This window comes from Argopecten irradians, chromosome 16 (genome assembly GCF_041381155.1).
Source record: "Argopecten irradians isolate NY chromosome 16, Ai_NY, whole genome shotgun sequence".
NCBI classification, from domain to species: Eukaryota; Metazoa; Mollusca; class Bivalvia; order Pectinida; family Pectinidae; genus Argopecten; species Argopecten irradians.
Window position 1 is genome coordinate 11,662,109 of NC_091149.1, and position 18,012 is coordinate 11,680,120.

The 18,012-nt window shown below is 35.5% G+C and overlaps 1 protein-coding gene across 3 annotated transcripts in view; it reads left to right on the plus strand.

Moving 5' to 3' along the window:
- Window positions 1–18,012, plus strand: part of LOC138310960 (serine-rich adhesin for platelets-like) — a 159,080-nt gene that overhangs the window by 37,850 nt on the left and 103,218 nt on the right. The window contains exon 1 of one of the 3 annotated variants that reach the window (XM_069252327.1): window positions 3,070–3,197. The exons of 1 other annotated variant lie outside the window; for it this stretch is intronic. In XM_069252327.1, coding sequence (XP_069108428.1) covers window positions 3,129–3,197 — 69 coding nt within the window. In that variant the 5' untranslated portion in view covers window positions 3,070–3,128. Of the gene's footprint in view, window positions 1–3,069; window positions 3,198–8,656; window positions 8,772–18,012 lie in introns of those variants that run through there. One more of the 3 variants, XM_069252331.1, reaches the window with a different exon arrangement.

Below are 18,012 nucleotides of genomic sequence, written 5' to 3' on the forward strand. Positions count from 1 at the left end.
CATACGATATCGTGTGGCATGTTTGGATAAGTTGAAGTCACTGTTTTCACTTACCAAAACAACGAGAGAATCTTATAAACGGACTTTGGTATAATGTTCCTTTGTGATTGAACGAAGCATTTTCATTTCGATTCTTATATTGTGTCTGTGTCAATACACCCTCTCCCCTCACTCCAGATAAATGTACAGAGACCATCGTAACATCGATCCAAAATACAGATCATATTTGGATAAAAGATTCAATAGGAAGTGGCAGTCGAGAAAGACATGCAAGAATATATAATGCATATGGTGAAACGAAGTCTTGAAAAAAAGTGACAATGGGGGTATAAATTATAGGTGTAATGCTAGCTGCAATATTGTAGCTCAAAAGACATTTAGAAGATAATGATGTTTGGTCCAAAGGTATAGCAGGCCAAGCCAGGAACGTATATTCGTATCTAGGTAAAGCCAATATCGGGATATTTTTGACCTAAACAAATCGTTACAGAAACACTTTACACCACTTTACATGCACGTTAGCTTAATAATTTCCAAATACGATTTATCTGGTATTTATCAACTAGACTGAAACTAATTTTCGTGTCCCTGTGTTAGCTAGCCGTGAGACGGTTGATAGAAGGATTAGCCATCTTGACAAGGGCGGGTCTTTATCGCGAAGGCAAACACCCACTGTCTCAGGTCGACCCGGCAATCACAAGTCAAATATTAGCTTACAAAGACAGGTGATTGGGGGCTAAGTGTGTGCTCTTCAACACAATGCTATCGAAATTATAAGTAATATCCAATATCGGGTGTTACATATATGTGTCAACGTGGTCTGGATAGACATTGTAGACGGTGTTTAGACAGATTTCTTCTCTTTAAACACCCGCACTGTTAGCTGTACATTACGAATCAAGATGTTTATCGCTAAAGATGTCAGTAGACTCTCTCATTGACATCTTGCGTAATTGCTGTTTGTGAACACGATATCTTTACAAAATAATCTGTGTGCGGGATAGGGAAGAAATCGAGATATAGAAAATTTTCAAAGTTTACACGTGTCATAAGTTTACCATCCGATCGAGAGCAGGAAATGTGTATGTGGGACAGAGAAGAAAGCGAGATATAGAAAATTTTCAAAGTTTACTCGTGTCATAAGTTTACCATCCGATCGAGAGCAGGAAATGTGTATGTGGGACAGAGAAGAAATCGAGATATAGAAAATTTTCAAAGTTTACTCGTGTCATAAGTTTACCATCCGATCAAGAGCAACAAATTTGTGAGTGCGACAGAGAAGAAATCGAGATATAGAAAATTTCAAAGTTTACTCGTGTCATAAGTTTACCATCCGATCAAGAGCAACAAATTTGTGTGGGACAGAGAAAAAAGCGAGATATAGAAAATAATCAACAAAAGTTTATTCGTGGAAAATATCATAGTTTAATCATCCGACCGAGAGCAAGAAATATGTATTAATTGATGACTAGAATACAATTGTGGTGAAAACTCGATCATCCAAATGTTGTTCGGGGCGGATTCATGTGTAAGGTACACTAATCTAAGAATTAGCTCACAACTCGGACATGTCCTTGTGCTCATGGAAACTTGTAAAAAAGTTTAAGAGGTCTTTATGGAAAGTCGATAGAAATCATCGTTGACACAATGATAGAAGGATTATAGCTAATTCCCAGTGCCCCTGTGTAAATTTGAATCATCGGAGAGATTTTGACTGGTGGACAATAACCAATTTATTGGTAAAGTCTCCTCTAACCTGAAGTTTTACTTATATTACCGTTCATCATTCTCGTTTTTATTGCCATGGGTATTATGAGATGGTCTTCCTCTAGACACAAAAACTTCAGTGTGACAATTATGGTAATTGGGGCGATATATTGAGGTTTGCGGATCACGTCCGTTTTTTACGGACAATACAAATAGATACGTCTCCCAGACTCCTTATATCACAAAGGTTCCCATGGTTTCTGTGAACTTGCTAGATTCCAGAAGAAATTCTGGACAGATCATAATTATAAAATAATGTGCTTTGATGAAGTCGCCCTATTTCTTTTGTCCTTATCATGCGTATATATATTGTGGATCAAAGATATATCTAAGGAGATGGGTATAAAGGTCAATGAAAACTGCGACAGAGAGAAAGAGCTCATAAATGTCATAAAAAAACCCAAAAAAACACATTACAACAGCCGATAACAAGGAATGTTTTTGTAAATGACTGCATATCACTTTAAGAATAAAAAACAACATAAATATCAAGTTAGTTTTTCACCTATAGTCATGCAGAATGGAAGATGTACAAAGATTATGATGTGGAAATGGGCATATAAGGAGGGTCAACTTCAATCCACAAAAGTGTGCCATCATCATTATGATTTAGGAACACTGAAACATAAGACTAGACAACATAAAGTGAGTCTCCCCCAACCCCCCCACAACCAAGTATATGAGACCAAAAATGGCTGAAATGAGTGTCCCAACTATAATAAAAACCCCCACCCACCGACACTCACGGCCCGCCCATAATACAAAAAAAGCCCAGAGATATAGTGCAATATGACCCATCAATGTGAACTACTTCAAATTAGAATAGGGCATTAGTGAGCGTAATGTCTCAGCAAAAAAGTAACCAACCATTTCGTATGACAGTGTTCATAAATGCACTCGATGTCTACGGTTTTGAAAAGACGAAACCGATCAAACAAATGCTTGACCGACACAAACAATCAGAGTTCGATTCCTCGATCAGCCGTAAACAAGATCCGACCACGTGTTATTTCTCGTACTCCGATCCCTCCCACGCGCTGAACTGGACCGATTTACATAAATTAAAAATGTAGGAGTTACGTATTCACAATTTCAATAAAATGAATAAATTTAAAGTTGGATAATAAAAAATTAAGATGAAAACTGGTTGTTGGTAAGAATTCGACAAGTCAGACAACTTTTTTTTGACTTCCGAGTTCCGATGACTGAAATGTGATATTGACTGAATTTGTTGATCGCATTAAAAGAGAGATTTGGTCTATAAATCTCAATGTCATGTAAAGGTGCCCTTGACAAAGTGTAGTGCGACTCGACTGTAAACTGTAGTTCATCGAGACAGTGTTTAATACAGTATAGTCACCATGGACGATATAGAACTCGACGGAGCCATGTTTCGATATTCCTGGAGTGATGATGACGGTATTTGGAGGGTAAGCATTTTCGTAACTATAGTCAAACGTACGCCATGTAATACTACATGTAATACAGAAAGGATTAAAGAAATGGACTGAAGAGTCCGGTTTTGTCGGTCACTTCTACAGATATTTGTTATGGACTAGTCAAAGTTGACGACAGATTTAGATTTTTAGAATGTTCCATGGTATTGGGGTCAGAATCAAAAGAACTTGTAAGGTAGGTCGATGTTTTTACTCTCATCATATTTTGCGTCATGACTTTATTTAGGACAATAATTTTTTATTAATATCCAGCCGTAAACTAAAGGAAAGTGTTTTTGTGTGTGCAAAGCCAGCTGTACCAAACGGCCTTATAAATCTATAATAGACCCCCATACAACTGCTCACCTGTAGACAGATGAGAGGCATACCCTAATTACAGGTGAGTTACCTGCCCATTACACATGACAGGTAATTATTAGGGACACAATCACGTTAACACCGACAAAGGCTTTAAAGGTCAAGTAGAATACGGAATGGAAAAAAATAAACCTATAGCATGATGGTAATGAAAAGATATTTGACATCCTCACAGTCCATTCGGGCTGATACGTCAATTTACGGTAACTCTATACAGGATAAACAAGAGGTCCACGGGCCTTAACGGTTATACGATCATTCATTGTATTAAAAACATGCTGTATTAAAACTCTATTGTAAGCGCAATGTGGTACTGGAATTCATTTTATCAGTAGAAGAATTGCAACACCAAGTCATATTTCAACCGATGGGACGAGAAAAGAAGTTCGTTTATATATTAGAATGATTAACAAAAATAACAGATTCGTGATAAGATATTCTTATATAAGAATGACGCAAATACTACAAATTGGCACATTGATAGGATAAATCGTAAGTTAAGCGCAAAACTAAATATTGTCTTGTAACCTATTATCCTGTCTCAATATGCTAATATTCCTAATAGTTCCAATCGATGATTCGGGGTGGAGTTATTTCCCTTTAGCACAGAATCCCTGTCAATCAATGTAACCGGTGTCATTGGTTCAATGAGCGCACACGGGTTAATTTTCGATATTATTTCATATTTTTTTACTTCGTTTGATTTATCCAAAAGTTTCGTATCGGTATTTTTGGTCTCTGCCACCGGGAATTTCTTGCCCGATTTTTTCTTCGCCTCCACATACATATGTACCATCTGTTTGACGCGCGTAAGTACAGTCTAAATCTGGTGACAGGGTTAGAGGAGACTCGGACTAAGTTAATACCTGTTGTATAATCGTTATAGCAGGGATCGGATGTATAATGCTATGGATTATAACTGCCGTTAACCTTCTGACAAATATACATAATCTTTTAATAATGTGTAATCTCTTACCGTTCTTATACACATCAGCTGTAAGGTTGTATATGATATATATTATATAGGCGATAATCCGATAATCCGTTAATACCGCGTGTAGGCGTCTGACTGCTAGGGACGGCTCCTCCCAAATCAGAACCCTTAATCTGGCAATTACATTTGAATTTTAATTAGGCACAATTACTTAGGATTCAAAGATTTAAAGTTTGGGGATCGGAAGGAGGCGTAAAATCTATACTACGTGTATAAGTATGCAGTTCAAAAATATAGTTATATTAAATATTTAGATATCTTCCTCCTCCTCCTCCTCCTCTTGTTCTTCTTCTTCGATTCCTTCAAATGTAGGTGACACGCAGGCCACTACGTACACAATACTGTAACCCCTGGACATACGGAGATTTCTTTCATGTAAGCACTAGAAAACTATTATCGGCTGAAAAAAAAACCCTTTATTTTCTCTCATACCTTGATTATATAAAATATTCAAATTCAAATTCATATGAATATGGATGTATAAATGGTACCTGTCCTCTCGCGTGACCCTATTGCTATTAACCTCTTTAGGTGTACATATTATGTTTGGTGTACCTGTGTTATAATCCCGGTTACTATAAAGGTATATAATGTGTATCATAACAAGTCAGTTGTGAAGAGATCTGAAATTGTTATGTAACACGGGGATAAAACAGGTTAATCTGTACAAATAGTGTCACGTCCTTAGTAGGATCTAAGGTCAATATTGTAGTAAGTAAATAGCTCCATAGTGTACACTTACCCATGATACATTATACAGTACATACATGTATGTATGGAGCTGTATGAGTGTCTCTTAAACTGAGAAAAGTGTATTTCATATGTAACTAAAATTGTTCAAAATGCGTGAAATTAGGTTCACTATTTAAACATATATAATATATTTTATAATTTTGTTTTATTATTTTATTTGATACATTTTGTGTTAGTTAACTTCAAAATTTTCAGTAGCCGAATATTCAATATTCAATACCACCCAACCCCTTCTCCGACATTCTCATTGGTAATAAAAGGTTTATTATATTGTATAACTAGGGGTTCGAGTTCCCGATTTGAGAAAGGAATCGAAAAGACTTTTTGTTGTATTTTTTCCCGGGTACACCGGTTTCTTCTCACAAAGATACCCCTCCTCCCCACCAGCAATTCCAAACAAGCCGGTATTTATATTACATGTCCAATGTATGTGTGATTCGTATTGCTGTAAAAATGGTTTTATTCCGCGATCTAAATACATGAAAAAGAGAGCATCGTAAAGATAGCACCTTGCAGTGGTTGTGGTAGAGGTGCCAAACTTTTATTATTTATTAGAATCGTGCTAGAGGTGTTACTGTAGGAGCCGCCCGATCGGTTCAAATTCATTTAGTGTTAGGTAACCTAGAGCACACGTGTACAGCTTGAAATGCCAATCAAACAATGACTGATTATATAAGTATATAGGTAAATAATCATCGACCACCCACAGGTGTAAACTTTGAATGGGATTGGTAACGCGTTCATGAAGGGATTGGTAACATTTTTTATCTTACAGCTACCAATATATTTACTTTTCAGTCACAAGTTAAAACATATACCCTTTAATTTCGAATACAATGAATGTGTATCGGTAACAGTTACACTTATCCCTGTTGTCAACTGTCACTGTCGGATTTACGCTATTAAATCCTACATCCTCATATCTTTATCGGCTGCCATACAACTTTTCCTAATTTTATGGACACACATATCCATGGAGATTCGTCAAATTAGCGTTTTGCAAGGCTTGCATGTTTTGGAAACTTGTACAGATGTAGTTTAGTCCCTCAAATAATTGTTTACATTTAACAAGAGCAATTTCACGATTTCTAAATGCGTATAATTCCTTTATTTGGTAACTAAATGATCTTGGTGTACTAAGCATCCGTTCGCCCTACCATTGTACCGACCATGGTTTTACTATTATTATGAACCGACGTTTATTATAAATGACTATGTTTGGGTGGTAAATGGATCAGACATATATCAGATAGGTGTTGACAAGTGTAAAAATGTTTATCAAGTGTCAAAACGTTTTATAACAAATAATGTGTTTTTGATGTGCCGTGTGCTGTTATGAATTCGCTCAGAAAGGAACAGTACACCATCTTTTATACCGTGAGCAGACGGACAACGTGGGAAGGATGTATGCTCTATTTAAATTATTGTCAAACATTCATGAACGGTAACGAATGCATAATATATTATTTTTCACTTTACAAATAGCCTTTCTCGTGATTTCTACCAATTTGTTTCCCATAAATACATGGTAGACAACTATAATTGTTAGGTTTATCTTCAGCGATCTGTCGGGTATAGCATTACATATTTTTATTGTGACAGATTCGGGAGTCTATTCCGATCACCAGTCAAGTGAGCACGCAAAATTGCTGACATAAAAATTGATCACAGACACACAATATGTTAACTTACCATAAACTTTTCTCGTCTGCTATGTCAATAAAATACAAGATCATCGTGTCGTAAATTTTGTGGTTTAAAATCATTTGTGCTGAATCATTTCTCATCTTCAAAAATGACGGGCTTGCACTCCTTAAAATAAACACCCTCGCATCTATTTTTTTTCAGATTTTTAAATTTCTGACTGTTTATTCGTGATATATCCCGTTTTTACATTTTCCGGAAACTGGCGATTTCCGCGCCGCATATTATTGATTGACAAATTTATAAGAAGCATTGGAAACTGACAAAATCTGTTTTGCCCCAAAAACGAGGATTGACCGTTGTAGGATAAAAAATAAGTATTACTGAGAATACACACAAAAATCCTACCGTAGTAAAGAGAAGTGCATTGTAACGCACGGATAAAAAAATTGTTTGTTCATGATGACGGAACAAACACATTTTATAATCGTACATGAACATGTCAATTTAATGAAGCGGACATACACAGTCAGTAAGGTATTTTTCTTACAACTGACTAAGTTGTGAACACCTGTCCACATACACATGTTGACTACTGAGCTTGGAAGGAGGGCTGATTTTTTATGAAGCAAAAATCGTTTTTACAGTTTATCTGTCACAAGGGGTCTGTTGTTTGTCAGTCTTTTAAATACAATTTTTAGTTATTATAAGGAAGCTCTTGACTCGAATAACATTGACGTTGATTCCTTTTTATTATCTATACAGTTTTGAAAAGAAAACAAATATAAAAGAAAATAAGTGCAAAACCAAATATATTTGTGCCTGGCTTTAAAAGGTTTCCAGACAAAATTTTCAGCTATTGGCCTTACAAGGAATTTAAATGACAATCATAACTCAAGTTGATGTCTAGAATATAATTTTATAGATAATAAAAAAGCACACGTTTTTGTGACATGAATATATTTGTACCTGACAGGTGATATCTTGTTTACATGTTTGTATTACTAAAACGGTGTCAGAGTAAATTTATATCGATGTCTTGTCTATTTCTAAGGTGTCATCTTAAATTACTCCCGTGAATACTTTACAGTCCCAATTATAGCTCCCTTGATTTGCTCTGACTGTGAGTCGCCTTGAGCCTTTAAAGAGACACGACCACCCAATCCGACTTTATATCCCGAACTAACCTATTTAGACATAATCTGAAAAAGTCCTTTTGTGTAGTCTTAACTTCTGATATTCAGAATAACAGCGTTTAATTGCTATTATAACTTAAATACTTTCCATCCAATCTTTTCCAGTTTTTGGACTTTTAAGAAGCTGATTTTGCGTCTTGAAGATGCAGGTGTTTTTTTCATACATTTTGTACATACGTACATATGACATGTGTAAGATATATAAAATTAATACATATACACATGTACATGTAATATAATGTAAACGTGTAAAATGTAAAAAAAGATATAGTGATAAGTTTGAAAAATAACCACCAAAAACTTGGCATATAGTGATTTTTATGTATTTTCTCCTTCAAATAAGCAAAACTTTGAGATTTAAAGATAAAAATCATGTGGGTCATCTTAGTGGATATATAAATATTTCGCTTGAATTTTCAAGAGGATGACAACTGCTGAAAGGGAGATAACTCTGAGACACTTAAAACAAAAGTGGTGTCTAGGTTTTATGTTTGGGTGATACGGCTGACCTATAGTCATGTCAGATCCCTGTATCAGTTTACACCTGTATACAGTTATACACACCTGTACACAGGTAATCACAGACAGGTAGGACAGAGACAGGTAAGTCGTTCTAATTAGCCAATTAGGATATGTGTCAAGGAAACAGGTGTATCTCTTTAGTCGTTAACTTGTTAATTAATGTTACAAGCCTGAGTTCTGTGATGTTCTAGTTTCCTTAATTAACAGGCTATGTCCCTTTGTTTTTAACCATTCTGTCACACATTTTATTGTAGTGTATTAGCTCGATAGGGACCTTGATATGTATCCTAGTTTAGTTTTACTCTGAATTAACTTGACAGCATTGATGACAAGACTCGAAGAGGACTGAGGCATTTGAAGTCGTCTGTACATTTTTACTGTGATGTCAAGGTTACACAAATGTAAACATATGCCGAGGTTACAAAATGTACTCTGCACCAGACTTACACATTATGACAGATACAAGACATCTTTTTGTCATAATGTCATAGACTGGTGTCTAGGCCAGAGTATCTCTGACTAGTTTTATCATTAGTCAATTATCTTTGAATATTGATATGGAGGGTGGTGAATTAAGGTGTTTGACATTCTGTGATGTGTGGTTTCCACTTCATGATAATTCGGTTTTGGGCCCCGACTTCAACTCGTTAGTTTTTGGGTCATGGTGGCTGACTGGATAAGATGTCTGACATTCTACTATTAGCAATTGATCCACTAAATTGGGTCAAGATGGCTTAGTGGTTAGGGTGTCCAATATTCTTCAACTTCAACATGGGTTTGACCAATTATATGTGGTCAAAGTGGATACGTTCTACCACTAACACTTTAGTGTACTTAAATTCTACCAGATAGTAAATATGTAGCATATCAAAGTACAAAATGTTGGATTTGAATCCCCTGCCCCCTCAACAGTCTCAGGTGGCTATATATATGACAGATAGGATTTGGGAGAATAAGTTAAAGTTGTACAAGAAACACAGACTAGGCCTGTCTGGCAAAACCTATAGATCCTTAGGGAGTCTGATAAGGGGGTCTTCTACCAGGTGTGAGAGAAATACAAAGTAGCGTCTCGGAGCCCAAAATCTAGTTAGTAAGAGGATTTAGTGTACTGTAGTGTCCTAAGCTCGATCAGTTATAACTGGAACAAGGACATTAAGCCCCATCAATCAAGTCGAATCAAATCTAGTTAGCTATAAAGAAAGGTTTTAGGACGTATACAAACTATCATCCTCGATACTCCAGGGCTTCCGATCACTTACAATCTCTAGAGATCGTAAGTGATCGGAACCCCTGAATATCGAGGATGACAAACTATACATGAAGTGTCATCGTCAGTGATATGTGAGGTGAGTTAAATTATTATGAAACATTGGACTATGAATAAAATGAGGAACTGGAAATCCAGACTGCTCGTTATGTTTTAGTGACACAACTTACCATAATCATAATGTATGATTACCTAAGTGTTATGACCAGCCACGAGAGGCGGTCATATAGCTATAGATACATACTGAAGAAGTCCTACGATCTACGGTAGGAATTAATTAACCACAGGTAATTTATTACAAACACGGTCACACACATCGTTAATCTGATATTAGTGTTAAACCGCAATTTACCTCCACCATTTATCTACCATTGTAAGGATACATGTGTCGCGATTCTATCTTTTACGTGATTTAAATGTTTGTGACGAACTGATTGTATCCTTTCATGTCAGGTCAAGGTATGGATAGAGTCATTTGTATTTATTGAGTTACCTACACATGTTTGAAGTTTAGTGGCCTAGTGACTTGGATAGCGACCGTCTCAACATTTGAGGGTCTGGGTTGGAGTCGGGTCTATATCCATCAGGTCTTACAAGGAGGCCGTATCTGTCCTGTCCCTACATGTTGCGTCCCTCACATTTTGTTAATTATCTTTTTCACATTCTGTTGTGAGCCATATCATTTCTTTAAGCTCTCCTACCTTTGCATCAGTACTAAACAAAATAATATAAATTGTGTGGTCTTAATTCATTTAAGTTTCAGTTGAGAAGAAAGGATTCAAGGAGAGGATATGGATATGCAGGAAGATAATGTGATAGTGAATTTGAAATAATAATGGACAAAATTGGTCCGTATACAAAAATGTTCATAGGTAGTCATAGAGGTCAAAAACCATGTTCAACTGGTCTATAACGACCCACCTATAGACAAAGAATGGTCCATCATATACTAAGTGTTAATAAAGTTATCTCTGCACCTGCAGGTACACATGACTATAGGATACACCCTTGTGCACACGGATCTGCACTAACGTTTTAGACTACAGGTGACCGCATTGCCGAGGTTTAGACTAAAAACCAAGATGTTCATGCTTCAAGAGTCATAATCACTAAACAACCATCAACGTTGCATAGATTGAGACCTAGACGAGACAAGCATTATCTCGGGAAAAAAACCATGTTCATAGTTTTTTATTTTTTTTACATTACAAGTATTTAATGTACTATAGGATAACACCCTTGTTCACATAGATGTGCATTTATATTCGTATAATTATGTTACATACCACTTTGGAATTTGACCGAGTCATAATAAGCCAGTAAACCAGGTTCATAGACTGGTGCTCTCATCATCTCTCTTCTTTTCTTCTTAATAAAATACCATGTTCAAATAAGATAGAGTACAAAAAAAATGTTTGGAAATGAAAGATGTGTGTAAGGTAGATGAAAATGATGATTTGAATGAATGCATGTGAAAGATCATAAAATCATTTAAGTGGATTGAATGCAAATGGTTCTTTCTCATAGCATGTAATCATAATGAAAAAAATGACCATGTTTTCATAGAAAAAACTGAATCATAATAAAAACCATTGTCTCATAGAGTCTTTCATTAAAATAATACTTTTAAAAACCATTTTTTAAGTTCATAGAGTCATAATAAAAACCATGTTCATAGAGTCATATTCTTAATTAAAAACCATAAGTTATGATGTTCAGTATATAGAGTCATAACTTTAAAAACAGGTAAATCCATGTTCAGGTGCCTCAAGTGCGGCGCAGTCGTAATAAAAACCACGGCTTCATGAGATGGGGGGTCATAATAAAAACCATGTTCATAGAGTTTTGAAACACATAATTACCAATAAATACTTACATACATGTACATTAACTTGTATGTAAAAATCATGTTCCCCGGGGGGGGGTGGGGGGGGGGGGGGAGGGGGGGGGGGGGGGGGGGGGGGGGGGGGGGGGGGGGGGGGGAGATTGGGGTGAGGTATGAGGGAGTCATAAATTATAAAAATCAAGTTCAGCTGACGGTAGAGTCAATAAAATAAAAACCATGTTCATATTAAGTCAAAATTAAATAGGTAAAACCATTGTAATATGTATCATAGTCATATAATCAGTTTCATTAATAAAAACAGTGTAACCAAAATTAAATTAATAAAAAGTTCATAGAGTCATAATAAAAACCATGTTCATAGAGTCATAATAAAAACCATGTTCATAGAATGTACCATAAAACAAAAACTAGCATTGTTGTTCATAGAGTCATAATAGAGATGCTGCCAAAACCATGCTATAAATCATGGGATACAGTACTCACATGTAATAAAATCCCTTGATACACTTTCAAATTGAATAGAAGTCCCCAGTCACTTCCCTTTTTTTTGGCCAATGTTATGGTAATAAAAACCATGTGGTTCATGAAGAGTGACCATAATAAAACCTTTCATGTTCAAGGTGACCAATATACTACAGAGTCATAATAAAAACCATGTGTAAAAGAAGGTCATAGAGTCATAATAAAAAACAAATTCAGTTCTAATCACAATAGAAAGTCAGTTTAAAATAAGTTGAAACCATGTTTATCAGACAAGGACCTCATAGGGCGAGTCATAATAAAAACCATGTTAAGCCAGTGCATAAATCGTCAGTGTAATAAAAACAAATGGTTCATTTTCATGGAGAGTCATTAAATAAACGTATTATCCTCTCACTATATCCTTGAAGGCCACCTTTGCCAGAAACTATATTCCATACATACATGGACATTTATTATGAAAAATGTCCCTTGGTCCAATATATACAAAAATTTGCCGTCTCTCGACGATTATATAGATTAGTTAAACAAAATTCCACGCAAATCACTTTACGTACGAAAAAAGTCATCTATATCAAGCTAAGAAAAACGACCACCTATGAACATAATATGTGGTTTAAAACGCAGATGGTGCCTATAATCTTATTTTATAAACAATGGTTTGAAATAAATAATGTTCATTTTACTTTATAAGTACATGTATTCACAAATAAACATTACAGTCAAATTAAACCTGTTCTATAACTAACTGTCACCCATTACAGAAATCAATACATACTCATAAGATATTCTGTCCCTGGTATATATTACCTGTGACCTAACCTTTAAGTGGAACCGTGTTCACACATATTACAGAGTCTATCTGCACCGAGCAGGTAGGTATTGAGTCTACTACCAAGCTGTGACGTGTGACATTGCTTGCGAGCATAACGTCATGCGTTTGCAAGCGTAGCATCATACGTTTTGGAGAAAATGACGTGAATTGCACTCACAAGATAGTGATATAACAATCTATACCTACGTACCTGCAAGGGAGCTAACTTTGTCATATGCAAAGATGAAATAGACAACTGTTCTTTATACACAGATCAAATTAAACCTGTCTATAATGACCACATATTTGGCAAAGTTGGTCCATATAGAAAAATGTTCTTTATATAGAGGTCAAATTAAACCTGTCTTTAACGACTACATATGGGATAAAGATGGTCTATATAGATAAGTGATTTTTATGCAAAGGTCAAATTTACCCTGTCTGAAATGACCAACATATTTGATAAAGGTGTTTCTTTAATAGATAGGTTAAATTAAACCTATCTATAGCGATCACCATTGAACAAAGATGTTCCTTATAAAAAAGTATTCTATTTTAAGTCAAAGTAGATTGTCGGAGCAAATGACCACATATCGACAACCATAAAGAAAAATGTTTTTATAAAGGAGGTCAAATTTAACTGTCTATAACGACCACATATTTGACAGGATGGTCTTTATACACGGGAATCAAATTGTGTTGAATGAAAATATCTGGTCATTGTACAGAAATTTGTGGTCACTGAGACTCTTTTAATTTTTTTTTTTGTTGTTTTTTTCATAATACAAGTATGAGATTACATTTATAAGAGTTTTATATATTTATACACTAAATGAAAAGTGTAGTTACATTGAAAATCTGTAAAAGTATAAAACACAATTCCCAGTCCGTGAGATACATGTAGTACATGATAATACGTATTTTAGCTATTGTGGAATTTTCACAACTAAACTGGCATTAAAGAAACTGTTTTCAATTATTGCTCCATAATTTTTTCTGATAACGTTTGGCCATAAAGTGTTATTAGGACGTGGAGCGGTATCCCTGATGTGTTAGCTCGACTCAGAATAACATCTTGATGAAATTTATAACGTCAGATGTCTCATGTGGAAGGGCATAATGTCGGCATACACTTTCTATTAAAAAACATAATATCAATTATAATTCTATGACTAACTGCATTAAAACTGCAACATATTTTGCTGGGAACTCGGAGGCCTTGAAGGGCGAGAAATTTGGTGTCAGACCTTTCCAACAACGCAGTTGTACCTACAATATTGCATATTTCATTCACCCCTAAAATTTCATTATGGACTGTCCCGTTAATAGAGGTAGAAGTGCTCAAATGTGTGTTCAGTGGGTGGATGAGTTTAATAATACACTTGAATATTTCTGAAATAGAATTTCTTTATTTATGAACAATATTTTATAAGTTGACCTGGAAATGTTAATTATCTCGAAACATTGCAGCATGATTGTTATGACAAAATCAACAGACTTCAATGAAATACCATACATGCATCATATATTTTATTCACTTTAATCGATCTTATTTTTTAGCCTATAGAAATTGCACATATCATCCAAATTCATTCTAAATATAAAAAAGAAATTGACACCAGCTGGATGGCTACAAACATGGGAAAACAATACAAAAACCTCATTAATTATAAAGCCGCATTAATTAAAGAAATTTCACAAATTAACTATAAACTTACAACACTGATTTTGATTCGTGTCTTAGAAAATGGTACAAAAAGTGAATTTATCACTAAATTTTTGATAAGGATGACTACTGAAATATTAAATTGATGTTTATACAATGACAGTCTTCTGATATTAATATCATTAAAATCTTCATCTCAGAGCTTCACATATCTGGTCCATCAACATGACATAAGAAAATTATAAAATATTTATTTTATAACTCCATGGACTAGCTGCAATGATCAATTATGGAAACAAAATTATTTTTATGAAACGTACAATTATAGTATGTAAAAAAAAATGATAATGATATGTTGTTGATAACTATTCTCTTTAAAATCTTAAAAAATCAAAATGAATCGGTTAAAAAGGATAATCAAGTTATAAAAATGAGTTTATTGTATGCGTGCAATAGAACACATTTTACTGTGTAGCATGTTGTAATGACATTTAAAAAAAAAAAATATATATTTGACAAAAAATTTAAAAAAAAAAAAAAAAAAGAAAAAAAGCCTAATAATAAAGGCAGGTTTAGCGGACTAGCTATAGGTTGTATGTAGGTAGGAAAGAGCCAGCAAAAGGATGTGTGTTTAATATATGTAAGAATGACTTGATGGTGTTACTTTATTTCTTTATGTTGTTGGTTCCCCTTATGGTGCCCCTTGATCCCTAATGGATCCCCCCCCCCCCCCCCCCCCCCCCCCCCCCCCCCCCCCACCCCCCGGGCTGGCTGTCATCCTTTTATTTTCAGCGTTTGTATACATGAGGTACATGGAAGAAGATGTTCTTTATAATTAATTCATAAGCATATTTTGGAATCCTCCTAACTGTTTCATTAAGGTGGAGGAGCCTGGTGATGGAACTCTCCTGTCTGGAGGATAGAAAACACATGTTTTCTCACGCAGGGCTGAAGTTTTCTTGGGTTATAGAATTTAGAGTGACTCCCGACCTCAGCACATGTACACATTGGACTCATATTCCTGTACATTAAATTTGCTAACTCTTTAGATTAACTTATGTCTATAGGTTTTTTGATGAGAATGCTGCAAATATTTTGGTTTTAGTGGAACACTTATTTTAGTAGTTTAACACCACATATTATATGTAATTACACTTACAATGTCCAAAGAAGATACTTTTTTTGCTCAAATTCATTATTTACATCATTTTCTTCGACAAACATTGATTTTTAATAATAATGTATTAAAAGGTGACCAGTATGACCGATGACCAATCAATGACCGTTGGAGACAAGTGATGACATTTGAAAGCTCATCTGACCTTGTACTGGTGTGGTGACTGATAGTGACTGACATTTAATGTACGATAGTCCTGAAGCCCTATCAATCACATGACTTATTAATGGTGTGTGTCTCAGTATAATATAACATGGTGAGATGACTGAGTTTATAGCTGCCTTAGTAAAATAAAAGTGGTTTCTCATGTCCCTATAGTTACCATATTGATAGTCTTAGAACCATCATCTGATGAAAGAAGGTCCAAAAAGGCAAGTTGAAAGACAGTGTGGTCTGTAAAAGTCTATATGTACATCTGTATGATGATAGAATTCATACATGGTCTCAGTTCTACTGTACATGTACTTCATGGTTTAGCTCTTAGTGGGTTCTACCACCAGTTGGTGGTCACCTTAGGCAGGTTAAATTTTTAATTTGTACTGCTTTTTGTTTGGTTTCTTTAGACAGGTTTGTACTGACAAGTTAGTGGTCTCTTTAGACAGGTTTTACTGAAATTGGTGATCTCCTTAGACAGGTTTGTACTGATAGTTTGTTGGTCTCTTTAGACAGGTTTGCACCCACATTTGGTGGTCCTCATTTAGAACAGGTTTTACTGACAGTTTAGTCGTCTACTTTAGAACAGGTTGCATACTGACATCTTGGTCGGTTTCTTTAGACAGGTTTGTACTGACATTTAGGTGGTCTCTTTAGACAGGGTTTTACTAACAGTTAGTGGTCTCGTTAAACTAGGTTGCACCCAGAAACTGGTTGGTCCCCCATTAGACAGGTTTTAATGACATTTGTTCGTCTCTTTAGACAGGTTGTATTGACTATTTGGTGGTTTCTTTAGGACAGGTAGTATGACAGGTAGTGGTTACTTTAGGACAGGGTTGTATGACAGTAGTGCTCTCTTTAGACAGAGTTTGTTACTGACATTTTGGGTGGTTACTTTAGACAGGTTTGTAACAACAATTGTGTGGTCTCTTGTAAACAGGTTGTTCCCAGGAGTCTAGGTGGTCTCTTTATTAGACAGGTTGTTACAGGACAGTTAGTTGGTCTCTTTTACGACAGGTTGTTTCAGACTGATCATGTTGGTGGTATCTTTTAGGACAGGTTGTATCTTAGGAATTGGTGGTCTCGATCTTAGACAGGTTGTATCAAGACATTTAGTGGTCTCCTTAGGACAGGTTTTACTGACATTTAGTGGTCCTCTTTAGACACAGGTCTGTACCCACAGTTAGTTTTGTCTCTCTTAGACAGGCTTGTATCAAGAATGGGTGGTCTCTTTAAGATGCAAAGTTGCTACCAGGAGAGTTGGTGGTCTCTTTAGACAGGTTGTTCCAGAAGTTGTTGGTGTTCTTTTCGACAGGTTGTATCAAGAATTGGTGGTCTCCTTAGACAGGTTGTATCAAGGAATTGGTGGGCCCCTTAGACAGGTTGTACTGACAGTGGTGGTCTTTTTAGGACAGGTTTGTACCAAGAGTTGATAATCCATTTAGGCAGGTGATTACTGACCTGACAGTTGGTGGTGTTATTTAGACAGGTGGTAACAAGAGTTAATGGTTATTTAGCACAAGTTGTACTAGGTGTTGGTGGTCTCTTTAGACAGTGTGTACATAGAGTTACGTCAGTCTCTTTATGAAGATGGGTACTGAAGAGTTAGGGGTCTCCTTTATGACATGATATTTGCAAATGGTCTCCACTTGGCAGTTTGTGCTACCAGAAAAAGTGTTAACATGTTTGTAATCAAATAACGCTATTAAACAATGGTTGTTCAGGAAAGATTCTATCTAAATTTCTGAATGATTTTTTATCTGGATATCAATTTACAATGTTTTGGACACTTGTTATTGACAAAATTATGCACAGGTCCTTGGTTGTAAATAATTTTACATACTGGTTCTAATGACAATACCTGTACACTTAAACTACGATGCAGTGCCTGTGTATACACCTATAGATGACTATTGACA